The sequence below is a fragment of the Condylura cristata genome, unplaced genomic scaffold, assembly GCF_000260355.1.
Source record: "Condylura cristata isolate star-nosed mole 26May11 unplaced genomic scaffold, ConCri1.0 scaffold00002, whole genome shotgun sequence".
In the NCBI taxonomy this organism is placed as follows: Eukaryota; Metazoa; Chordata; class Mammalia; order Eulipotyphla; family Talpidae; genus Condylura; species Condylura cristata.
Window position 1 is genome coordinate 80385856 of NW_004567103.1, and position 27038 is coordinate 80412893.

Consider the following 27038-nt stretch of genomic DNA (forward strand, 5'->3'; position numbering starts at 1 on the left):
GTCTTAACAAGCACACAATGTTTATCTGGTTTTGGATCTTCTCTTATTCGATAGAATTAAGAAAGGCAAAGATACTGGATTCCTGGCGAGTGTTATTCTTTATACGTAACCTAATTACCAAGTTTTAAGTTTACCTTATGTCAAATATTTGCTGGATATAGAACATGGATGCTTTTTAAATTAGCACTCCTTTTAAAGCATCTACTCTAATAGTAATGTGACTTAAAAGAGCATTTACCCTTTAATGGAAATGTAAGATATGTACCCACAAAATAAAAAATGCTATTATAACAGAAAATATTTTATAAGTATGCATGTCCATTTATTCACTAAGCCAACCAACACTGATTATTTGTCATTTATATAATGTGCAAGTGAAACATACCTTTGATTTATGTGCTTGATGAATAATCTTTAGTTTATCTGAAAGAAAAAAAAAACAAATTGTATTTTTGCAAAGATGACGGTACCGCTTCAAACTACTAAAGAGAGAATGAAGAGTGAAATTGAGAGATTTAAGTTCTTGCTACAACCAGGTTCATTTAAAAACACAGTATAAACTTAAAGAAAAATTACTTTGCAAGATATTCAACTTAAAGTTCACTTATATAAAGATACTATAAAATCTTTCATCCTTGATACACACCATTGTGTGTCTGCATAACCTAAAGTCAATTCAGGACTGATATTTTGGAATAGACTAACTGAGGAGCAAATAATGTAAAAAAAAAAAAATGTCTTAAATTAAGAGAGACAATTAACAAAATCAGCTCAAAAAAAAACAGTGATCTCTCAGAGCAGATAGTCACAGAGCAAATAATCATACTGTTCATCATCACTGTTAAAAAACAAAAATCATCTGAGTAAATTCGAGCCAAACTGACTTTATTCAATGATGAACCTGGAAACATCCCATCTAGCAAATAGAAAGTGAGGAGTTGTAAAAAAATGTAGGATTTTTATAGGCAGAAAGAAGGTGGGACAAGGTTATCAAACAAAAACAAAGAAAGATGATTTCAGGCAAAGTTGCCTTCCCACAGAAGGCCTTATCAGGCATACATACATTCTAGACTGTTGGTTTAAAATTCCACTCCACAAAAAAAATATATATATACAAAATGATGTAAAAATAAACTATTATATTATTTAAAATAAATGAATAAATGGATAAATAAATAAATAAAATTCCACTCCAAGCAGGGGAAACTGCAATTACATTAGATTAGGTGACTTGGAGCTTAACACAAGTGACCCTACTTGGGGCCTGTTGTTTTCTTTTTAATCCTACTCTCTGAATTCAAACTCTCAAGGGTCACTATTATTTGAGCAAAGCTGCTACTGTCCACAGAACATCAAATCCGCCTCCTAGTTTTCAAATATTATACAGCATCATGCCTTCTCGTCTGCTTCAGTCACTCCTTCTCTGGCTTCTTGGTCTGTTCATTTTGAAGACAGCCCACAGTGTACTGTACCCAATTTTCCCACATTGGGTAAAATTCTAACTGCAACAGTGAGCATTTAACAGGCTTACATTCAGACATTTCTAAGTCTTCAATTAAGTTTTATCTAACAATAAATGCAATATGATTACATGCATTCTTATAATGTGAATAAACTCTTAACCTCCCATGAAAATTCATTTCTACCCATGACACTGGTTAGAGCCAATGAGTAAAAATGAGCGAATCTACTTAAAAAGCTGGCTTTTATGTGATTATTATTTTTATAATATAGTAGGATAGGTGCCTATACAGTTAAGAACTGAATTAGCGATGATATATTCAGTAGTCAACTTGCAGTTATCTGTTACAATATTTAATATAACATCAGCCTAATCCCAGGACTGAAGCAGGGCTGGGCAGGAATGAAGAGGGCCGTCTCTAGCATAGGATTCTGCACAGAGAGTGTAGGCTTCCTGTACATACAGCATGACTCGTGACTTTTTCCTTTAAATTAATCCTGCCTTAATAATGCCCAGACTTTGACACTACCAGGATCAAGATAACCAGGAGGCCGAAAGCAAGTTCTGGGGCTGAAGTTCAACTGTGATGGGCTGTTCTAATAAGCTGTTTGCTTCTAACTGTCTTTGCTTAACCCACTATAAAAATGCCAGCTCAAGATAAGACAGCAGAACAGTTTCTTCAGGGTGCTATGCCCGCTGTTCTCTCAGCAAAATGGCCAGTGATCTGAAAAAGAAAAGTACTTATAGGTTCAATTCTTGTCTCTGCTCATTGGCTTTTGCTAGCAACAGGTAGCAGAACCCAGACCTAATCTGGTAGCAGGACTATAATATGTGTTGCTAAGAAATAAAATAAATCTGACTTAGTTTAGCACATTAGGAATGTACACATGCCACAACTGTTAAAATTAAGTTTAAAATACACAAAGAAAAATAAGCAAATGTGGCTTTGGAATATCTATTATTCCAAGTTACTAATTACATTTTTTCTCATTAATAATAAACACCAGGTTATTATTGGAGACAAGATAGAGAAGCTAATAGTGGTAGTTTGTTAATAAATAGAACTTGCAGGCTCTCCCTGATGGCACAATGGGTTAAAGCACAGCACCCTGAAGCTATTGCAGCCACTGCAGCACAAATTCAATCTCTGAAACCCCCCCCCCCACTGCTCCCCTCAGCAGTGTATTTCAGTCCCTCTGCCTGTTCTGCTCCCCGCTCTGTCTCTGGTGAATCCTCTCACCTCCCACCCACACCTACCTGCACCGCTGGCCTGTACCTTAGTTCTGTATTCATAAATAACTAGACCTTGCTGAAAGTCTGTTACAATGAACCTGCATCACTATGCTTGATCTTGAACAAACAGGATTAGTAAACCCAAACTGCACCGCAACCAAGATTCATTGCACACCTGGCAGTGGACCACTCTCCACTCCCAAATATATCTGTTTGGAGGAAGTATTACTTCATAAGCAGGGCTCTGAAGGCTGGGTGAAGGCTGCCCTGTAGTTACGGGGCATTTACGGGTAAAAGAAAGTCTCCTTTTATGTATCCCTCCTACACAGGGAAGACTCACCTCTAACTGTATTCAGTAGAGAAGGCAGCAACTAAACACACATCTAAGTCTTGTCCTCATGGTCACGCCTTTCCTGATGATCTCCCAGGGCAGCCAGTCTCTTCTCCCCACTGTCCTTTGTCTCAGCCAATGTTATTTGAGATGGTAACTGAAGACACTTTGGTGAGTTACTCAGTTTTACTGGGTTTCTCCCTTAAATACCTAATAGGTGGTACAGATGTTATTATGAATAGTATTCTATAAGCTCTTTTTGTTGGTTTGTTTTTATTTATTTTTAAAGATTTATTTATTATGTATACCAGGGGCCTGGGGTACAGGCCAGAGGTACAAGGGCGGTGAGAGGATTCACCAGACACAGAGTGGGGAGAATAGGCAGATCAATAAAGTACAGTCCTGAGGGAAGCAGTGGACAAGACAGGAGAGGTCTGTTGTGCCATGTGGGTCACCTCCAGGACCAGGCATGGAACTTGCACTGAAGTGGCTGCGGCTAGCTTGCAGTACTGCGTCCTAACCCATTGCGCCACCCGGGAGGGCTGGCTCTTTTTGTTTTTTTCTCTTCTCAATCTGAGTGGTGCTTATTTGATTAGTTGCCAGCTTAGAAGAACCTATAGGGGTTAGAAAGAACTTTCTTCTCTGCCCCTTTACTCATACAATGTCTATGTCTTTAAAATAAGACCACAACCCTCTTTTAGGAATACACAGTGTGGTCATGGGAATCAATAGATATAGCTGACAATGAAAGGAGGAGGGGCTCTGAAAAACCCCAGGCTCACAGTTGTCTAGAGAAGAGAAGTGGCCCTATGCCCAAGGGCATAGAGATAGCAACTGGCAAACCACAATTTGACTGAATTGTCCAACTGCATTTAAGCTCTGTGCCCTTTTCACTCCCCACCTCCTTAAGTATTTTGTTCTCACTGAGGACGGTAACAATACTGTAGGAAAACAAAAGGTAACAAAGCAACACTTGGCCTTTCTTGGTGAACACAAGCAGCACATTGTTAGTCAAACTCAGATAACCTATCCTAGCAGTTCTCTGCTAACAGATAACTGTATTCATTTTTTCCTGCCAGTTCATCTCACTAGTTAAAACTACAAGGACAAAAAGGTGTTGATGAAGTGAAATAATACCAAAGGTCAGTTATTTGCCACTGTGATGATTAGCAGTCAGCTATTCTGGTGAGTTTATTATCTAAACTTAATCTGTTAAAATAAGTTACATGCAGCGGGTTGGAGGGCTTCACAGTGAAGCCAAGCCACGGCCACTTCAGTGCCAGTTTGATCCCTGCCCCCAGGTGACCCATATGGCGCAGCAGGCCTCTCCACTGCTCCCCTCAGAAGTGTACTTTGTTGATCTGCCTGTTCTACTTCCCAGTGTCTGGCGAATCCTCTCACCACCCCTGCACCTCTGGCCTGTACCCCAGTTCTATATGCATAAATAAATAAACCTTTAAAAAATTTTTAAAAAAAGAGAGAGGTCCAACTAAATCATAATTAAGAGACAGCCCTGATAGCATACCTCTGAAAGTGGTGTAAAGATAGACACCAATTTTAAGACAACTTGAAATGCTTATGGACTCCATGTCCCATAGCCCTAAAGTCTTCTGCAAGGTCTGAGAAAGCTGAAGGGAACTCTGAGAAGTGACATCTCCCCTCTGCCCATAGATGAGTGGCTACCAGGCATTCACTCCCTCTATACCAGTCTCCTGAACTTTGTCAAGTGAGTCACAACTTTTCCCCCTTTTACTGCCAAGTAAATTATTTGCTTGTATTATTATAATGTAAAATTCCTCCCACCCCCAGTAGATATTTTTTAAGGTTTATTTATGCATATAAGAACTGGGGTACAGGCCAGAAGTGTTGGGGGTGGGGGATTGGAGGATTCACCAGAGACAAAATGGGGAGCAAAACAGACAAATCTATTGAAACACACTGCTAAGGGGAATAGCAGGTGAGACAGGAGCAGTCTGATGTGCCATGTGGGTCACCTCCCGGGGGTCAACCTCATGCTTCAGTAGCTGTGGATAGCTTCACAGCACTGTATTTAATCCCTTGCACCATCAGGGCGGCCCCTTCTGCCAACAGATTCTTATTGAGGCTATGCATATTTGGCTTGAGTCCTAGGTGAAACCTTCCTGCTTCATGAAAATTCGCAAACCTAGAGATCCCAAACCTAATAAAACATTCTTATTCAATATTATGGATGCAAATTCATTAAGTCCAATAAATCTAAGTACTTTCCTCACAGTGCCTACAAGTTCTTGACTACCCCTCATAACCTTACAATTAGTCACTGAAAATTAAAATGCATACACACGGTGAAGAATATGATTTCAAAGTAATTTAGGTCATAAGTTGCTCTACCAAATGAGAACAGAATTAAAAGCCACTCCAAAAAATGATCTAAGGTAATAAAAAATTTATACTTTTAAAATGTCTGTACACTTAACAGAAATATTTAGTAGGTGCATCGTAACTTTCAAGTGAAGTCTCAAATTCAAAGTCTCGTCAGTGTCATTATTTGAAGGTTAATAACCACCATTTTTATACTGATTAATGAACATGTTTTTTGCCTTACTACCACATTTTTAAGTAAAAAATATATAAACCCACTATATAACATTTAAAATATAAATCTTTTCTAATTCCTAGTTTTTAATCGTTTTTCTTTTTCTGGCCAAAAAACCTTATTACTTTAACAACATACTAGGATTCATATATTTCTAAATAAACTTCCAAACAGGTTTTTGGAGAGTAAGCTCATTTTGAAAACCACATTTATATTTACATCAACATAAAACTAATATGAAACTATATTTAGATACGTTTTAAAAGAATAAAAAAAAATAGGTTACCATATTTATAATTTCTGAATGGTGGTGGCAGGTTGGTCCTTACAGGTATATCTATAAGAAAAACAGACTTTTATTATACAATATTCAAATAGACACAGTATATGTTTACTCTGTTGATTCTATTCTCCCATGCATACAGACTAAACTAGTTTGAAAAAACTGACAACCCCTTTCTAATAAAAATGCCTCTTATTCCCATTTCTTGCCTTAGTGAACTAGCCAGAACTTTCAGCACAGGTTGATCAGAAGTGCTATGAGTAGACCTCTCTATTTGGCTCCTAATCTGGGAAAAAAGTACTCAATCTTTCTCTACTAAATCCCAAGCTAGGTGTCAGTTTGTTACAAATATTCCTTATCAGGAGAAGACAAAATCTAGCATCCATTGATTTCTGAATGATGAAACCATTTCTTCCCCAAAAGCCCACTTTTTAGTCCTTGCAATGCAGTTTCCATGAGCACAATTGAAACAAGTAGTGGCTATATTATCACCAGCAGGGAAATGGTGAGTGGGCCGGGCTGTTCACCCAGCTGTGCCCATGCCACATGGAAGAATACCTCATCTCCACCTCTGCAAGAACTTGAAGATTACTCATTATTCTCAGAAGAAGTTCAAAAGCCCATTCTGAACTATACAAGAACATGGTACTATACAAGAACATTACTGAATCAACACTAAGAAACACTATAACCCATAATACACAAAACACTTTGAAATGGGCACAGCCATTTTAAGGTGCTCCCACTAGCCAAAATAATGATGGTAAAGAATTATAATGTCTGTAAAAAGCCATGTATCTACAATGTTAAGGATTAAATAAATGGTAGAGAGGAACACAAAGCTCTTCCTTACTGTGGAAAAACAACGAATAAGTAAGTGTAAAGTGAGTAACACAATAAGAAAAATCACCATTTGTCATAGATCATAATAACTGATTCAGGCAAGAATAATCCAAGAATGCTAATCTAGTGGATAAATGTTTGAAAAAGTAACAAGCTACTCACATAATCTCAGTTACTTTTCAGTTACAATTAAATTTCACAGTGGAGAAAGCTGGCAGATAACTCCTTAACTGCTGTCAGTAATAGGGCTGGTTGACAGCATGGAGAAATCAACATGACCTCTATGATTCTTCTGTCAAGAGACATAACTTAATCATGGGAAAACAGAAAAAAAAACAATTGAGGGGCACTTCAAAAAATAACTGGTCTGCACTATTTTAAATTGCCAGTGTGACAAAATACAATAAGAAAAACTTCCAGATTAAAGAGATTAATTTCAGAAAAAAAGAACTTGAAAGGAACGTCGTATCAAAAAAACATTGCTGGGACAATCAAAATCGCAATACGCTCTGTAAGTTATGTAACAGCATTGTTCAATTCCTGATTTTCATGATTATGTTGTGGTGATGAAAGAGAATTCCTTGTTTTATGAAGTATACTCTGAAATATTTAGAGGTAAAGAAGAATCATGTGAACAAGATGGAACAAGAAATGGGGGAGGAAGTGGGAGGAAAGTGAAAGGTGAGAGGCCACAGGAGGAGAGAATAGAACATTCTTGGTGCTGTTCTTGCAAATTTTCTGCATCTGAAATTATGGCAAAGTAAAAAAAACTAAGGTGGACATGAAGTGATACATTTGTCCAAGCTCATCCAATTGTACCTTAGGATCTGTATATTAGGTAATATATACATTACATCCAAATTAAAATATAGGCACTTGTTCTACATGTTTTATCAAATATTGGTAGTATTTAATATTTAATTAATCCATATTTAATAATTAAAACAGGTAGAAACCATCCAGGACCTATCAAAATGAAGACTAACATCATACCTTCTATATTTTAAGCTCAAAATGATAAACTAGCACCAGTTAGTCTGGTCAACTGCAATGACCAACAGCTCCCATGACTTCCCAGCTGTGCTGGCACCTCCCTGCCACGCTTCCATAGGGTCCTGTGTGTGCTTAGCTGGGGAACACAATTAGCTACGCTATACTCACTTATCAATCAACCTCAATACATAGGTAATTACAAGCAAATCTAGACCTACAACTTTATTTTTTTAAAGATTTATTTATTTATTCATACAGAACTGGGGTACAAGCCAGAGATGAGGAGGGTGAAGGATTCACCAGGAACAGAGTGGGGAGCAGAACAGGCAGATCAACGAAAGTACACTGCTGAGGGGAGCAGCGGGCGGGTCAGGAGAGGTCCACACCATGTGGTCACCTCCAGGGCAGGCGGGGATAGAACTCATGCGGAAGTGGTTTCAGTTTCTTAGTGCAGTGCTTTAACCCACTGCACCACCAGGGAGGGCCGACCTACAACTTTTTAATTAAAAAAAAAAGGAGAAGCCTAACATGATGGTAACAATCACTGAGGAGGGCACACAAACAATTCAATGAGCCCTACGGAGATACTGTTGTTCACTGATGCCAACGCCCAGACCAAAACCTAGCACAGCAGCTGGCTTGGAGACTTGGCTGATACCTTTCCAAAATACTTTCATAGGACTGCTATGAATGTAACAGGCAACTATTTTTTCAAAATGCTAATAAAACACATGATAAAGATATCTCTTACCTTGCTTTAGAAATAATATAAATTCCTTCACAGTTTGGTCCAACTTAACTCCATGATATACTATGGGTTTGAAATTGCGATGCTCAAATGAACGAATGAGGCGAACAGTGATGGTCACTTCTTCGGAAGCCATGTGAAGAAATTCCTAGGGCCAAGGACACAGGAACAGTCTAAGTCACAATCCCAGACTGCATTTCTGCCTTCAGGATTCTGGCCTCCAGCCCTTCCCTCCCACATTATATAGTTACCAACAGAGTTCCCAAACCCAGACCAGATTCCTGGGCACACACTTAGGTCACATTTTATTATTTCTAATAGTTGTTTAGTGGAATCTATGTTTTTTTAATGTAAATTATATACAAAAAGCAATAATTTTACTTCCTCCTTCTCAATTTTATATTTTTCTCTATACAAACCTTGCCTGACTACTCAATTTGGACCTCTGATGCTATGCTAAATAGTAATGATGAAAGCTGTCCAACCTGTCTTGTACCTGACTTGACAAAAGGAATGTTCAGTTTTTCACCATTGAATATGATGTTAACTGTGGGTTTGTTGTACACAGCCTTTAAGATGTTGAGGTACGTTCCTTCTATCTACATTACTTAAGGATTTTTATAATAAATGGATAGTAAATTTTATCAAAAGCTTTCTCTACCTCTCTTAATAGGTTGCAATGGTTCTTTCTTTCTTTTTTTGATGGTTCTTTCTTTTTGGTGATGTTAATTACATTGATCAATTTTCCAATGTTGAACCATCCTTGTATCCCTGACATAAATTCCACTGGGTCATGATGCAAACTCATTTTTAAATATTGTTGAATTTGTTAAGATTTTGTGAGGACTTTTGCATCATCAGGGATATCGGTCTGTAATTTTTTTTCTATGATGTCTTTGTCTGCCTTTAGTAATAATGTTGGCTTTATAAAATGTATTTATGAGGATTTCCTCTTCTTTAGCTTTTTGAAAGAGTTTGAGAAGGGTAAATATTAGTTAATCTTTGAAGACTTGGTAGAACTCACTAGTGAAACCAACTGGACCTGGGATTTTGTTTTATGAGAATTTTGATTATTGCTACAATTTCCCTGCTTGTAAATTACATTTTCAGCTTTTCTATTTCTTCTTGATTCAGTCTCAGAAGTTTCTATATTTCTAAGAACTTGGCCACTTTGATATCCAATTTATTGGCATATATTCATAGTAATCTCTTAATAGCCTATGTACTTGTAAGATGTCTGTTCTGAATTCTATTTAATTCCTGACTACTTATTAGAGTTCTGCACCTTTTTAATTTGTTTGTGTACTTTGCTTATTTTTTCAAAGTCAGTTTTTGGTTTCATTGATTTTTGGGATTGTCCTTTTTTTTTTTTTTTTTTTTTTAAGATTTATTTATTTATCCATACAGAACTGGGTTACAGGCCAGAGATGCGGAGAGTGAGAGGATTCACCAGAGACAGAGTGGGGTGCAGAACAGGCAGATCGACGAAGTACACTGCTGAGGGGAGCAGCGGGCGGGTCAGGAGAGGTCTGCCACGCCATGTGGTCTCCTCCGGGGCAGGCGGGAATCGAACTCATGCGGAAGTGGCTTAAGCTTCTTTGTGCAGTGCTTTAACCCGCTGCGCCACCAGGGAGGGCCGGGATTGTCCTTTTTAATTTCTGTTCTAGTTTTTATTATTTTCTTCCTTCTAGTCACATTTGGTTTTGTTTGTTCTTCTTTTTCTACTTCCTTAAGGTATAAAAAGTTTGATTATTTGAGTTTTTTTTTAAAGATTTATTTATTTATGCATACAGAACTGGGGCACAGGCCAGAGGTGCACAGGTGGTAAGAGGATTCATCAGAAACAGAGTGGGGAGCACAACAGGCTGACTGACGAAGTACACTGCTAAGGGGAGCAGCAGGTGGGTCAGGAGAGGTCTGCTACGCCATCTCGATCACCTCCGAAGCTGGGGATCGAACTCATACTGAAGTGGCTTTAGCTTCTTAGTGCTGTGCTTTCAACTGCTGCGCCACCAGGGAGGGCCCTGAGATCTTTTTTTTTTTTTTTATGTGGATTTGGATTGCTATATACATCCCTCTTTTACCACCTCCCATAGATTCTGATAACTCAAGTCTTCATTGACATTTGTCTCAGGCACTTTTATATTTCTTCCACAATATCCCCATTAACCCGATAGTCATCTAGTGCTGCTATTCAATCTCCACATAATATAGGTTTTTCCTGCTTTCTTTTTATAGCTGTTATCATTGTGGTCAGAAAAGACACCTGATATGATCTCAGTTCATGAATTTATTGATACTTGTTTTGTGAGCTATCCTAAACAAGCATGTGGTCTATCCCAGAGAACATACCATGTGCACTTGAGAGTGTTAAGGGGAAGGATGTCCTAAAGGAACTCTGCAGAGTCTTATGGACTCCACCCCCTAGAGTCCTGAGCAAGAGAGAGAGAGAGTTGCAATGGCACCCTATTTATCCCCCAAATGTCCCAGAATTCCTGCTTAGCTCCACCCTTGGGTCCTCACAGTTCTCTCCCTGGTACTGCTGGGAGTTGTAGTTTCCAATCACTGGAGTAGGGGATAGTGTCCAGAAAGCTGGAGTAGGGGGTGGAGTCCATAAGACTCTGCAGAGTTCCTTTAGGACATCCTTCCCCTTAACAAGAGGAATACGTTTTCAGCTTTTGGGGGGATGCAGTGTCCTATGTCTCCTAAGTCTGTTACCAGGTCCTAGGTGCCTCAGTGTTGGGAGCTGGCAGGAACAGTGGTGTTCTTTCATACTGCTGCTCCACCCAAATCAGTGGTGGCTGTTGCTCCACAGAACTCAGTAACTGCCCTTTTGTCAGTTGTGGCAATGGTTCTTCAAAGACCTTTTATGTAGCAGTGTACTTCCTGGATCGTGGAATGGGCCAATCAGTTGTGAGCTATGAGTTGACTGGTGCTAAGCAGTCCAATCAGACTTGTTACCAGGACCTAGTCTCTCACCACAAGTCCGTTGTTCCTCAGAGTCCTTTTATGTAAGTCACACTTCCTGGGTTGTGGAAGGGACCATAGGTAAATGGTCCAATCAGCCACAGGATGGAAAAATGATCCAATCAGACTTGTGGGTGGGGCATCCTGAAAAATGATGTAAGTCAGGATTGGAAGCAGCTGGTGGAGAGATGAGGATGCCAAGCCCCTGGAGCTGAGAGGGAGAGAGGATGATACCAGCCCAAGGAAGACGACAATGCCAGACTGAGGAGAGATAATGCCAGAACCTGAAGAAAAGAAGATGGTTCCAGCCTCCCCGAAGAAAGAAGCATCCAGCAGCTGCCCTCTAAGGAGAGAAGAGAAGCCGAAGGACTCGATCCTGTCTCTGACATTGCCTGAAAGGAGCACCAAAGGCTCTGGGCCTGGTGTCTCAAAATGCTTTTTGTTGTTCGAATAACCCAGCAACTCACACAGAGCTGTTAACGCTGGGCAACTCTGACAACGCCTCTGTGGGACCAGTGGCATTCACAACTGGCTAGTGTTATCCAGCACTCCTGGTGACCAGTGGTGACCATCACTGATGCTATCTGGGTGAGACAGTTGGCCTCCTGTGGATACGGTGAGCTCTTTGCTTCCCCAGTTTGAAAAATCAAACCCATGGTTGTTGTTCTTGGAGCCTAAGGTCTCTTGCAATTGTGTGTGTGGGTGAGAACCCACAGACAATGACCTATGCCCATATCAGGCACTTGTCCTTTGCTAGGCTATAGCCCAATAGGCCCCTATTGTGTAGGTGTTGTACTGCAATAGCCCTTGGTTTTGATTTTGACCTTTTGGGACTTTATGCTGACTCTCTGGTCTCAGAGCCTGTGCATGGCAGTAGCAGTTCCATCCAGCCTCCTGCCCTGTTGCCCTTTTGTGGGCATCTCCACCTCTGTTTCAAATAAGACCTAATGCCTTATTTGAGGCTAGTGTTCCTTTGTTGATTTTCTGTCTAGTTGATCTGCCCATCGATGTGTGAGGCACTGAAATCTTCTACCATTACTGTATTGCCACCAATGTCTGTTTTCATACTTGTTAATAGTTGTCTTATATATTTTGATGCTCCTTCATCTGATACATATAAACTGAACAATAGTATGTCTTCCTGATGTTTGGATCTCATGATCACGATCATTATGATTATGATTATCTTTTCTCTAGCTGGAAATCTTTTTTAAATCTGGTATAAAAATGACTATTTTTGCCATTTGTTGGGTGGCATTTACTTATAGGATTGTCTTTCAACCAATACTTTGAGCTTATCTTTATTTTTAGAGCACAGATTGGCATTCTGGATACAGTAGTCAGGTTTCTAATCCAACAAGCCACTCCATGTCTTTGACTGGTAAATTCATTTCATTTATATGTAGGGTGTTATTTGAAGATATATGAGGATTATTTACATATGAGGATTTACTACTGCCATTTGTTTTTAGTATTTTGGTTCTATTTATTTCCTTGTTCTATTTTTGTGGATTTTTTTCTCTTCAATTTAGATAAGAGAGCTCCTTTCAACATATCTCATCAGAGAGGTCTAGTGTTTGCAAACTCATTAAGCTGTTTGTCTGGAAAGAATTTTACTTCTGCGTTATATTTGAAGGACAGTCTGAAGAAAATAGGAATATGAACTCAAACGAGCAGTTTGTAGGTATTTTGAATATGTCATTCCATTCTTTTTGTTTATATGGTTTCCTCAAAGAAGTCTGACGTAAGCCTAGTGGGAGAACCTTTTACCTACCCTCCTCCCCTTCACCCCCCCCCCAGTCACTTTCATTATTCTTTCTGTGTCTTGAACTCTTGGTAGTTTTGCTAATATATTTCTAGGTGTAGGTCTCATTACAGGTGATTTAACCAGGTGATTTTAGAATCCAAATTATCCTTATGCTGCATTTCCCAATGGAGTGAGTGGTTCTGAAAGTGTTCCTCCATTTTTTTTTTTTGGACTCTCCCACTTGGGTCTTTTATGCATTATTATCTTTGAGGTCTCTGATTCAAATTTCCCATTTGGACTATACTTCCATAACCCCCTCCAGAATCTTTTATTTCTAATGATCTTTGTACATCCTGGAGCTCTGTATTTTTTCTTATTTAAAGTTCTTATTTTTACTTTCTGTACAGTAATTTCATTTCTCATGCCTTTCATTTGTTTTCATGAATTTTGTTGTCTGTATCTAATTAACTTTTCAGAGTCTTTCTGTACCACTTTGACTTGTTTTTCTGCTTTTCTTACCTTTGACTCTCTTTACCATGGTAATTTTGAACCAGATCTACATCTGACAGAATATAAAATCTTTCACTTCTTATTAGCTGAACACTGGACAGTTCTATCTTGTGATGTCAAAACCGTGACGTCTCAATATATTCAACAGATGACAATTTAATTTTACAATTGCTGCCAGATTTCAGGGTTTATTTAATTATAAGCCATGGTATAATCCAGCTTCACACTATTGTTTCAGTACATTGATTTCATCACTGGACATTGGTCCAATGTGTCAGGTGTTAACTTTATCTCATTTACTCCTAGTTTCAAACCATGAGTAACTGTATGCATTTCAAAGATGAGGAAACAGAGTCAGAAACTGCATAAATTATCCAACAACATAAAACTGATAAACAATGGAGCCAAGATTCAAGTATCCATTTAATTCTAAAGTACATATTCGCTCTAATATACTATTGGAATAGCACTCCAAATTATTTCCTCCAAAAATCTGCAAAGTTGTCAATATTTCAAAGATACAATTATGGCATATTCCTAGCTAGAGTAAATAGTTTATGCTACTTTCAATTTTAAATACAACTTTCAGCCAAAATACATAATAAGTACTAATAAAAAATACCTATAATAAGTACAAGATGCTCAAACTCACCAGTAATCAGAGAAATTCAAAATAACAATGAGGCATATACATCACTCATCAAACTGACAATTAAAAAATCTGACAATATTTAATGCTGGCAAGAGTTTACAACAATGAGAATTTAACCAGTGATGGTTACTAGTTTTAGAGACAATTTGTCAATAATTAGTAAAGTTGAAGATATACAGATCTTTCTGTATATCTTCAACTTGAGAACCTCTCGTGTATGTGTGCAATGAGAACTATAAAACACATTATTAAGGGGTTCTCCCGGTGGCACAACAGGTTAAAGCATCGCACTACGAAGCTCTCTGAAGCCACTGTATCAGGAGTTCGATTCCTGGCCAGGGAGCTGACCCACATAGCGTGGCAGACCTTTCCTGACCTACCCTCTGTTCCCTTCAGCAGTGTATTTCAGTCCATCTGCCTGTTCTGCTCCCATTCTTGTCTCTGTGAATCCTCTCACCCCCTGCATCTCTGGCCTATACCCTAGTTCTATAAGCATAAATAAATAAAATCTTTTTAAAAACACATTAATAAGACTGTTAATTGCAAAAAACTTACAACAACTAAAGACCATCAATAGAACTGATCACTATGGCATGGTCATACAATCAGATAACATAAGGAGTAAAAATCCATTGACTATTCCATGGACTAGAATAACATACATGAGCATAGATGAATTGGAAAAATATGGTGAATGAAAAAAGGCAAATTCAGAAGAATCAGAATACACTATCATTTATACAAAACTCAAAAGTATAAGTGTTTATTTTTTTTAAGGATTATTTATGCATACAAGAACTGGGGTACAAGCCAGAGGTGCGGGGGGCGGGGGGAGATGATTCACCAGAGGCACAGTGGGAAGCAGGACAGGCATAATGACTAAAATACACTGCTAAGGGGAGCAGCTAAGAAACTAGAGAGGTCTGCTGAGCCATGTAGGTTAGTTTCCCAGCTGGGGGTAGCTTCATAGTGGTGAATTTAATCCTTGTACAAGCAGGGAGACCCTTCTCTTGTTTAAAAGGAGTAATCAGTTGTACTCGCTAATATATGGTATAGGTTATGCAATTAGGGAAAAGTACATAGTTTAATTTTGTTAGTAATTTTTATGTTTTATGAAGGCAGCAGATTTTATGAAGGCGGCAGATAAAGGTATCAGATTCCCAGTAACAATGAAATAAGTCATACAAATGGTCTAAAAGTCAGGCTGATATATGCATGCTTTATGAAACTGTAATTACTGTTTTGTAATTATAGGTGTGTTTTACACCTAATAAAATGCTGCCCAAATGTCAAGATGATCAACTATATTAGTTGCCCAAGATGAGCAACTATATTAGCATTCAAACAACTGCAAATAAACCCAGTTTAACAATTTTGTCAACAGGTTAGTAAGTTAAAAAAAAAAAGGGTTAAAGGCCTCCCTGGTGGCCTTAAAGTTCAGTACTATCACCTCTACGACCTGAGTTTGATCCCTGGCCCTGGAGCTATCCCAGGAGACCTCTCCTGCCTCAGCCCACTGCTCCCATCAGCAATGTATTTCAGTAAATTCACCTGTTGTTCCCCATTGTTTCTGGTGAATCCTCACACCACCACCACCACCACCACCCCCAGCTCCTGCACATCTGACCTATACCCCAGTTCTTCTACACAAAAATAAAATCTTTTTTAAAAAAATTAAGGCCCTCCCTGGTCATGCAGCAGGTTAAAGCACAGCACTTCAAGCTAGCTTTAGCCTCTTCAGTGCAAATTGGATCCTTGCTGCAGAGGTGACCACATGGCACAGCAGATCTCTGCGTCTTGCCCGTATTCCCCTCAGCAGTGTACTTCATCAATATGCCTGTTCTGCTCCCCACTCTGTTTCTGGTGATTCCTCTCACAGCCCCTGCTGGTGATTCCTTTCACAGCCCCAGTTCTGTATGCATAAATAAATAAATCTTTTAAAAAGTTTTTTTAAAGTGGGTCAAACCTGTGTTACCAAAGATGTGGAGAAGTAAATATTTTTATATACTATTGCTAAGAACATAAAATGGTCTGCCTGGAGGAGAGTACAGTAATGTGTTAAAATTTTAAATTTACTACCCTTTGACATGATAAATTTCTAATAACTTAAATTGAAAAGATAATCACATAATATTTAAAAAACCCTTGACTTCATGATACTTTTTAAAAAGCCAAATGTCAGTGCAGAAGATAATTTAAAGCACTTATTTGTATTCATGAAAACTGGGTTAGAAAGGTGTGGGGGGAGGCAGGTCTGTAAAGAAATGAGAAAAATAATCAAGTATTTTACATCTGTCTTAGACTATATTTCAAAGTTACCAAATAGCTGAGGGGAGGGGGGAAGCTTTTCATAAAAAAACTACAGCTAAAAAGCACTCAAACAATGTCAATTTAAAAATCTTTATTTACCCACCTATCAAAAAGGCTAAAATATAGTCGTAACAACAAAGATTAATGAGAGAATGGAGAAACTAGACCCCGTGTTTATTACTTGCAAAAAGAACACAGCAGCTTCCTTAAAAAAAAAAAAAAAAAAAAAAGAGGCCCTCCCTGGTGGCGCAGCGGGTTAAAGCACTGCACTGAGAAGCTAAAGCCACTTCCGCATGAGTTCGATTCCCGCCTGCCCGGGAGGTGACCACATGGCGTGGCAGACCTCTCCTGACCCGCCCGCTGCTCCCCTCAGCAGTGTATTTCGTCGATCTGCCTGTTCTGCTCCCCACTCTGTCTCTGGTGAAGCCTCTCACCGCCCCGAGCCTCTGGCCTGTACCCCAGCTCTGTATGCATAAATAAATAAATCTTTAAAAAAAAAAAAAAAGAAAGAAAAACTAAACACAGACTTATCATACAACCTAACCATTTTATTCTTGTGTGTTTATAGCAGAGTAAAACTTCTGTTCAAACAAAAATCTATATATGAATCACTTATTAACAGGGAAGAGAAAATCAAAATGACAATGAGAAAGTGGTAACTTTATACCTGTAAGAATGGTCCATACTAATGAAGCTAGAAGCAAGTGCTGGCAAGGATGTGGTGAAAAGGAATCCTCTTAGGTTTTATCTATTTTTAATATTGTTTGACCTTTTGAAAACGAAGATGCATTGTTAAACTAAGCTCTTCCCCATATATTCATATTTGCACTTTCAAATGCATTTGTCATGCATCAACAAAACTTTCTTTTAACAACTAAGTTATTTCTAATTCTTTTAGTAAAAAAAAAAAAAAAAGCAAGCATGGCCCTCCCTGGTGGCGCAGCAGGTTAAAGCAGTACTAAGAACCTAAAGCCACTTCCTCATGAGTTCGATCCCCGCCTCCCGGGAGGTGACCACCTGGCGCGGTAGACCTCTCCTGACCCACCCACTCTCCCCTCAGCAGTGTTCTCCGTAGGTCGGCCTGTTCTGCTCCCCACTCTGTCTCTGGTGAAGCCTCTCACCGCCCCTGAGCCTGCGGCCTGTACCCCAGTTCTGTATGCATAAATAAATCTTTAAAAAAAAAAAGCAAGCACTACAGAATTTATCAAATTCTGTGGCAGAAAGGGTTAGAAACAGGTGTGCTGCTGATGGCGCACGGAGGAATACCAAATAATTCTAGAACATACTCAGCAATTAGAGGCACAGAAATAGGTCACATGCCCACAGTGAGTCTAAACTTGTCCAAGAGGGCACAAAGATCTCCCGTATTCAGTCTCTCCCCGCTGGTTTTGTCACTACTACAAGCCACCTTTCACATATCACCCCAGGAGCAATGACAGCCCAGTTTCCCACACATGCCACACTATTTGCAAATCTACCATGCCTTTCAATTGTCAGCTTTCTTTCAGACTCCCTCTGCCCTTCGCCTCATTGTGTTATCACACAGTGTTCAAATCTCTAGGCCAGGACCACTACTTACAGACATCTGACTGTCAGCTCCTCTTTCTAGAGCACCTGACCTCATACTAAAGTCATCTGGGAAAGAGATCCAGCCTGCAAACTCCTGGAGGGAAAAAGGCTATATGGTTTGTGTTCATAGACCCTGCAGGAAAAGGAGCATTAAGGTTCCCCCATCAGTGTCTGCAGGCCTAATGAGCAGCTGACGGGCTAAGGAAACCTGACTGCCTCCCTTTCCTATGGATACAAAGACATATCAACCCTGCTCCCCAGGCACTGTCTATCAGTTTTTCCAGGGCCCATGAAAATGTTTGAGACCCCAAAAGACAATCTTATTGCTCCAGATATTTTCCAATATCAAACTTATTTAATATCTAAAACACATGACATTCCAATAGCAACTCCAGTCATGATTCTATATATAAATCAGATTTAACATAGGCTATGGGTACACTTTATATGATACAGGATAGGGATTTGAGAAATAACAGTGCCTTAGGTTAAGGAAGCTCTTTTAACTGACCTTTAAAAATAAAAACCTGGGACTTCCCTGGTGGCACAGGGAATAAGAGAGTACTGTCAAGCTATTGCCAGCCACTGCAATTCGAGTTTGATACCCAGTCCAGCAAGCCAGGGAGGTGACCCACATGGTGCAGCAGACCTCTTCTGCCTCACCACAGTTCCCCTCAGAAGTATATTTCAGTAGATTTGCCTCTTCATTTCCACCACTCTGTTTCTGGTAAATCATCTCACCTACCTGCACCTAGTTCTTGTATGCATAAACAAATAAAAAAAATTAAAAACAAAGAACAGGGCACTCCCTGGTGGCTCAAGAACAGCACTGAGAAGATAAAGCCACTTCTGCATGAGTTCGATCCCTGCCCCGGAGGTGACCCACCTGGTGCGACAGACCTCTCCTGACCCGCCCGCTGCTCCCCTCAGCAGTGTACTTCATCAGTCGGCCTATTCTGCTCCCCACTCTGTCTCTGGTGAATCTTCCCACCGCCCCCCTGAACCTTTAGCCTGTTGTACTTCATCAGTCGGCCTATTCTGCTCCCCACTCTGTCTCTGGTGAATCTTCCCACCGCCCCTGCACCTCTACGTATACCCCAGCTCTGTATACATACATAAACCAATCTTTAAAAACAAACAAAAAAAAAATCCACAAAAATACTGAACCTAGTACTCTTACAAGCCTCAGGAGCTGCTGCTCACATCAGTCATCCATACATAGATGGGCTTTTTGTCTTTCTGTTTAAAAACACTATTCAATACACTGTTGGTTCATTAATATTGAACTTACACCAACAGAATTACAGCTCACATCTGAATAAATTTCACCTAATACACACTTTCTTCATAAGGTACAGCCCAGTCTTCTTGCATTTAGAAACACTAGACAGCAGCTCAGCACTGGAGCCTGGGGGTCATTTTAACAACAAAATCACCAACAAAAAGCACCAAAATGTGAGAAAGCAAGGCAGTAAACAGAGCCAAAGCTATATAGGATGGAAACAACAGAGTAGCAAGTCACCTTGTTTGACCTCAGCTGGGAAATGGAACAATAGGACCCAGTTTTTCACAACTTTGCACATGTTTGGCAATGGCCAAACAAATGCCTACGTATGCTTTGGGGTTACAAACATTTTCGTGAGTGGGTGGCCTCAAAAACACTTTCATAAAAATGACTGTCTTACAAAAAAAAAATGTGCTTTCTAGTCAAGAAAGCATGCTCTTACTCTTTGTAAGAGAATGGGATTTAAGATGAGCTAAGGACTAGAAACAAAGCATGTGGAAGTGCTCAGCCCTTGAGCAGTAAACACTGAAAAACCACCAGGCAGAAGACAGCATTGGCTGACCCTCCTTTCTCAATAGGAAAATTTCCAAGAAATGGTGCATTTGCCTTGAATTTCAACAGACTCCTAGGGTAATCCTTTTGAAACAGACTTTTTAAGTTTTTGTTGACTCTCTAAATTTAGGTACTGTGTATTTTAAGTTTGCTCTAAAGCATACCCAGATGTAAAAGATATAACTTTCAAAAAAGTGGTATTCTATGGGCATCCCCAAAATGATTATCTATATTACTCTCACTAAATGCTTAATTTTCCTCTAGAGTTAAGAACTAAGATGATAGGGCAAAGAGTTCGCTCACTTTCCTTCTGATGCACGTCAGTAAAGAGAAGGTTAAAAATGTAGAGTCTATTGTTCTTTTCATGTGAGGAAAGTAACTGGCAAAGATGGTCAGTTATAGAATAGTAAAAGAAAGAAGAATTCTGCTAAGATAAAAAATACCAAGAAAAAAAAAAGCAACAAACATACAGGTGGTTCTGAAATTATACCTTAATCTTTATGGAGTGAACAATTCTACGTACCACTAAATATCATCTAAATGTCACTTTACAAAAAGAAAAAAAAATGCTGCGTAAGTCGAAGGGAAAGGGTGAATCCTGCATTCTTTATTACTCTTCCTAAAAGTACCAAAAACCTCGTAGACTAACTAGGTGGATGATATTCACCTTTTACAGAGAACTTAACCTGAGCAAATTAATAGCTGTATAAAATTTCAATTTAACCAAATTCATAAAGAATGACAAATTATAATCCAGTCTGTGACTTCACATAATAGGACGCTGACTAAAAATTAAATATTAATTCCATTTTAAGATATACAGGCTAACTTCAAAAGCATGGGTTTTGTTTTTTCTTTTAACTCAGGTAGAGAATAAATAGTTCTAATAATAGTAACATAGTAACTAACAATGAAATACTAAAAATAGTTTTATAATAAAAGGAAAAGAGTGAACAAGAACTTGCTTAAATTTTGTCAAATGCATAATTTTAAAATAAAATGAAACTAAGTATACCTGTATAGGCATTGAAGGAGGATGCAGGTAAGTGGAAAGAAGTTAAGTAAAAACAGGTGGATGACAACAGCCTCTTGGGGCAGCCAATGCGAGTACAGAGGAAGAAGACAGTCATGAAAGACACAAAAGACCCAGGAGATAACAATTGGGAAGAAAGTGGTAGTAGTAGTGGTGGTGCACAAAAATCTCCAGGTCCCTGGAATAAAAGAGCTCTGGTACAAGCACCCTCTGCCCAGGCAATTGTTACAGAAACCCCAGGTGGGTGTATAGACCTCCTGGACCCAAGAGAAACATAGAAGGGCAACCAGAAATGCAGTGATATACAATTCCTATCACCTTGCCCGTCCAGTCCACGGACAAGCACATAAAAAGCTGGAGGCTTAAGAAAGAGAGGAGAGCTTTGACTTAGTAAACTAAAAAGAGAAAGGGTGAGGCCCTTGAACTTCAGCTACACAACCAGCATGCTGTGTTAAAGAGCCACATAGTCAGCCCACACAGCACAGTTAGGTGCATGCTAACCCTTGTAAGGTAACCAGACCACAGCCAACCACCAGGAACAGCTGATCTCTGCGGGATCTCTGTGGACTATTCAACACTAGCACATTGTGGATGCCCAGAGGGTCACAGCTACTCTCAAGGTATACTGGATTTAAAGGGACCTTGTTATATAAATGGATGAACTAGATTCCGTTGTGTTCTTTCACATTCCTTTGCAATTGCATAAAAAAAGGCAATCACTGGTGATTTCAAAATCTTGTTTGTTTGGATAGTGAGTGTTCAAAGCTCTTAGCTTTGCTGTACTCACTGTGCACCTCAAACAGATCACACCAGGGATGAATACCTGTCCTACTGGGTTCTTAGCAGAAATCCTGCAAAAAGTCGGCCATCTGAGGGCCCTCCCTGGTGGTGCAATAGGTTAAGGCACAGCACTAAGAAGCTAGCCACAGCCATTTCAGCGTGAGTTTGATCCACACTCCCTTCCAGTGCCACCCCCCAGGGAGCTCAATCTCTGAATATGGGGTGGCTCATATGGCGCAGCAGACCTCTCCTGACCCGCCCGCTGCTCCCCTCAGCAGTGTACTTTGTCAATCTGCCTGTTCTGCTCCCCACTCTGTCTCTGGTGAATCCTGTCACCATAGCCCTGAACCTTTAGCCTGTACCCCAGTTCTGTATGTGTAAATAAGTCTTTTTTAAAATTTTTAAAAAAGAAAGCCAGCCGCCTGGGATTTGGTATGCTATAAATAAAAAAAAAAAAAAAGCAGATTTAAGTGACATGGATTAACCTGTCCTGTGTCCTACCTTTAGTTAAATGGGCAGTATTAAAGGTCCCAGAACATGCTGCTCAAAAGAACTGATGTGTTCAAATGATATGTAGGTCTATGATTTCTAACTTAAAGTTTAACCTTGAGTTCATCTAGTGGGAAAAGGTTGGAGAGGAATAATCTTGTTGCTTTTAGTCATATTTTATTTAGGTAGTACTTTTTCTGTGTTCCACATTAAGACCTTTTCATTTTGACTTGGAATTCAGTTCTGTGGCTGAGCATATTGCTTGGTGAAGTAACCTGAAATATGCATTATAATTGTGAAATAAGGGCCATCCGTGGTGGCACAACAGATTAAAGCATAGAACTATGAAGTGATACAAAGCCACTGTAGCACAAGTTCAATTCCAGGCCCAGGAGCTGACCCACATGGCCCGGCAGACCTCTCTCACCCCACCTGCTGCTCCTCTCACCAGTGTATTTCAGTCAAGCTGCCTGTTCTGCTCCACAATCTGTCTCTGGTGAGTCCTCCTACCCCCACAACTCAGGCCTATATCCCAATTCTTGTCTGCATAAATAATATTTGGGAAAAAATTGTGAAATAACTCGTGAATTTGCTAATCCCTAGTGGGGAACCAGTGGCCTTAGATGCCCAGGGCAGGTCATGCAGCATCTCCACTTCAGGTGCTGCTAGTCTCCTTGAATCAGGTCTCAACTGTGTAACAAACTATGACAGAAAGAATGCAGTTTCTGCTTAGGCCCAGGGATTCCCTGACCTGTCATAAATTCCAAGCAATGTGAACCGATCTTAACTAAAAGCCACTTGAGTTTCTTGGATCATGTATGTTCTTTGAGAAGAATCCCAGATATATTTATGCCCAAAATTCCAAGGTTTTGGACATCTGACAGGTATGGCAACTGTCCCTGGTGGCACCTCTATTATCAACCATTCAGTGTCTATTATGTTGCCCTTTTGGAGAGTTGGGGGTGAAAAACAGGTGATGTGGCATTTTGTTTTTAATAATTACAGTCTAAAATATCCAGTCATTTTTAGTCCTTAAAAGGGACTTGAGGAAGCTACCTATGATTACTGAAAATTTTTCTTTCATCTGGTGAAATAGTCTGCAGATACCCAGTTTTGTTTCTTTGGTTCAAAAGAAACATTTTAAAGTGTTATGTGACTACCTCATGCAGAGTCTGGGTTTCTCTATAATAAGCCTCTTTGCTAAAAGCAAATGGGTGAGCACAATCGTCCTGACGTGGGAGATCAGTCTTGATGAAAGTGTCAATGTAGGAATCAGCTTGCTAAGAGGCTTACAGCAGCTCCTTGACGTGACCTGACAACAATCCCTGGAGAATGACACTGGCATCATTAGAGATGGCAGGCAGATGTACATGATGTATTAGGTAGCTGAACCAACCAAGAAGTTGGGTAATTAAGCAAGAGACCAGGGTTAAACTGTAGATTTCATTTGAGAACCAAAAACCTTAAATAATCTCTTGGACCTTGCGTGACATACTGACCCTGAAGTTTTAGTTTTTTTCCAGCAAAATTTTGTTTGGGGCTATATTATTGAGAGGTGAATTGAGATGAGTATGTGGGCATGCATACTGTACTAGAAATCTTGAGCCCTGCGGGAGATTTAAAATTCCAAATCTCGTAACTTTTTAAAAGATTGTGAAATTATCAAAGCACACAAAAGTCAATATATTACATAATGACTGGATGAAACTGTCCATTGTACCATTTCTTTGTCTGAATTCTCAGACATTGTTTGGTATCGCCAAGAACTCTGTAACATTAACACATTCAATAAAAAGTAATGCTATGGGGAAATAACTAGTCTCCACCTTAGGTGTTTAGAAAACACAGGAGTCGCAAAATAAATATTAGCTAAATCTGATGGCTGCACAAATACTTCTCCAGGCTATAACTGCTTCACTGCATACCATTAGCAGCTGGGTTTTCCTAAGGGTTACAATCCTAATAAATAAACCATTAACTGTTCTTCCCTGCACACACATCCACTCACAAATCAGCACCTACAATTCCACATACCTGCCTTTGTATATTTGGGACAAATATACAGTATTATATTTTGTTTAACGCAGGTAAGACGCTTAGAGAAATAATTATTCTCAACAGCTGAATTTTGCAAAGGGTTAGAGTCATAGCCATATGGAAAGAATATTTCACACATTTCCCTCTTAAGCAACATCTACTGAACATAATTTTACATTTTTTGATTGATAGCCATCAGTGAGAATGTTAATCCTTGCACAGTATGTTGGGAGTCAGTTCTTCACGGCTCACTCTCGCTTCTCTTATCTAATGAACAAAGGTGTTGGCTCCTTTTGTCAGTCTTTTAAATGATGTGCGTACAGCAGTCTAGGAAGACAGAGGTAGTATCTCCCTCCAGAATAGAGAGCAGGTTTACTGCCCGATTTGAAAAAGTCCCCCTCCAAGGTAAGGTTGACCTGGCTTGCCCTTTATCAACAATTTAACTAAACCCCAATTTCTAGAGCAGTGGACTCCACAGGGCAAGAGGAATGACACATGTGTGAACCTCATGCCATTGACTGTAATACAGTCCTTTGTCTCCAACACAGGCATCTCATGTCTTCTGCCAGCATCATGATCAGGGTTACCTTAAATCAGGGTTCCTTTAGCTGTGACACAGCCTGCTGGTACTGCCAGAGCGGTTTCTTCCACCAGGAAGAACTGCAGGTTGAGAAATGCCAGTGGGACAAACCCCCCTGCCACTTGTGCACAGTGGGTGAGCAGGATTTCACAGAAAAGACGTCTTGCTGTCTGGCAAAACAGACACTTTAGCCTCAGTGGTCCCACTGATGCTGTTATCACACATCTACCAGTAGAATCCAGGTTCTGGATAGCCAAATTGTTTCCTGGATTTATGTAGGTGGATGTGAAATGTCCAGTCCCTGCAGTCATCAAGGACAACAGCTGGCTCTTCAGCCTCCCAGCACCAAAGAGAGTCAAGCAGCATGCTGGACAACTTGAATATTAGAGACACGTTTGCCTGGCTGAACTTGAGTCTCCAGGATGCCCTTTCTAATATACTTTGGTTCCATTAAGCCACAAGGATATTCTCTTCTGGGTTAGAGGGCAGAAGGAGGCAGTGATCATACTGCCCCTGTTCATCTTTCCCAACAGTTGCTGAGAACCATGAGCTTCAGCTGGTGGTAGTGGTGCCCAGTTAGCCCTTTCTACATGCCTGCCTCTGGATGTCCACTTTACTTAGCCAGTCCCCACAAGTAAATCCACACCCTGTAGTGGGTGGGTCTTATTTTGTGCCTACTGGCTTTGTCTCTTGTTGAACTCTGATTGACATGCTCACTTGGACTTCTCCTTGGTCCCTTATATTGGCTAACCCAGTCAGCATCCTGAGTGGTGCCCAATTCAATCAACTACATTGAAAGCTACCCAAGATGCAGCAATTTTCTGCTTTTGGAATCCCACTACCCTGCTGGTCCCTCTGAGGTTGCCAGTCACTATGGCTGATGAGCTTGCCAAATGGAACCTCTAGGAAAGGGAGGCAGCCTTCACCCCAGGGTGCCCTTTGAGCTTCTGCACTCCTCACTTACCTGACGCAGGCTAATATTCCCATCTGGAAGTCAGCTCCAACTCAATGACCAACAAGGTGGGAAGGGCAAACAAGGGAATGACACATTTAAGAACTCGGAGTGCGCTGAACCCCAGAGGCATATCAGGTTGGTATGGCAGCTTTCGCTTTGGGGAAAACTTTCTTTCCCACTGCATTGTCTGAAGTAAAAATAGGAAACTCAATTCACCAAAGTTCTCCTAAACTAGCCTGGGTTAGTTCACAAGCAGTTTGGCTATTCCCAAACCCAGTGGTGTGCACGTGACTCATGTGGCTGTTCAGAACAGGCCCCACTATGAAGAACTAATCATGGACATGGTCACTCTGCTCAGTGGGTAGAACTCAAGGTGTTCCCACAGCTCTGTAGACAGATCTATTTTTACTGACCCTTGCGCGATTGCCAAAGGCCTAGTTATTTGATCTGCCTCTTGGAAAACTACAGACTGGCAGATCAAACACACTACTCTTTCCGGTGGTGAACAGTGGAAACACTCTCAGCTTCTAATTGAACCATCTAGGGGACTCATCTAGATACCCACAAAAGAGCCTGCTTCTAATGAGACCAACTGGACTCAAGCTTTGGGTGGTGTCCATACCACCTAGATGTTCCTTCATGGCTCTGTGTCCACCATCGTGCATGGGCACAACACAAAGGACTCAGCTTCGGATGTGCAGAGCCTGGGCACCATGCCAGACTTGCAACTTGAGCCAAAAGCTGACCCAATAGTCCTTCGGTGAAGGAGGCCAGGTCTTTGACTGATGTTCCCACCCATTCCTGGCTGTTTGTCTCAGGCTTCCACACATCTGATGACACTTTCATGTTACAGTGTTGATGTCCTCAATCAGCCAATACCAGTCACACTGTGACTCTTGAATCTGTGCCATTTGGTTTTCCATACTACTGCAGTCTGACTATGGTATCCTTTTACCACAAATGCGAGGGTAAAATGGGTTAAAAGCCAAGGTATTCAGCAGACCCTCCACACCTCTCGACCATCCATAGACACCTGCAGTGTTAAGCATTAAAACAGCCTCCTAAAAAATTCAAGTCAAAAGATTTCTCAGTCTACCTCCCTCA

The 27038-nt window shown here is 40.1% G+C and overlaps 1 protein-coding gene across 2 annotated transcripts in view; it reads right to left on the reverse strand.

Annotated features, from left to right (window-relative positions):
• Positions 1–27038, reverse strand: part of LOC101636024 (chromosome unknown open reading frame, human C2orf76) — a 116630-nt gene that overhangs the window by 73601 nt on the left and 15991 nt on the right. For both annotated transcript variants that reach the window (XM_012727355.1, XM_004674716.2), the window contains exons 2-4: positions 8472–8616; positions 5888–5938; positions 386–423 (exon numbers count right to left, since the gene is read on the reverse strand). In XM_012727355.1, the coding sequence (XP_012582809.1) occupies positions 386–423; positions 5888–5938; positions 8472–8604 (222 nt within the window). In that variant the 5' untranslated portion in view covers positions 8605–8616. The remainder of the gene's footprint in view (positions 1–385; positions 424–5887; positions 5939–8471; positions 8617–27038) is intronic.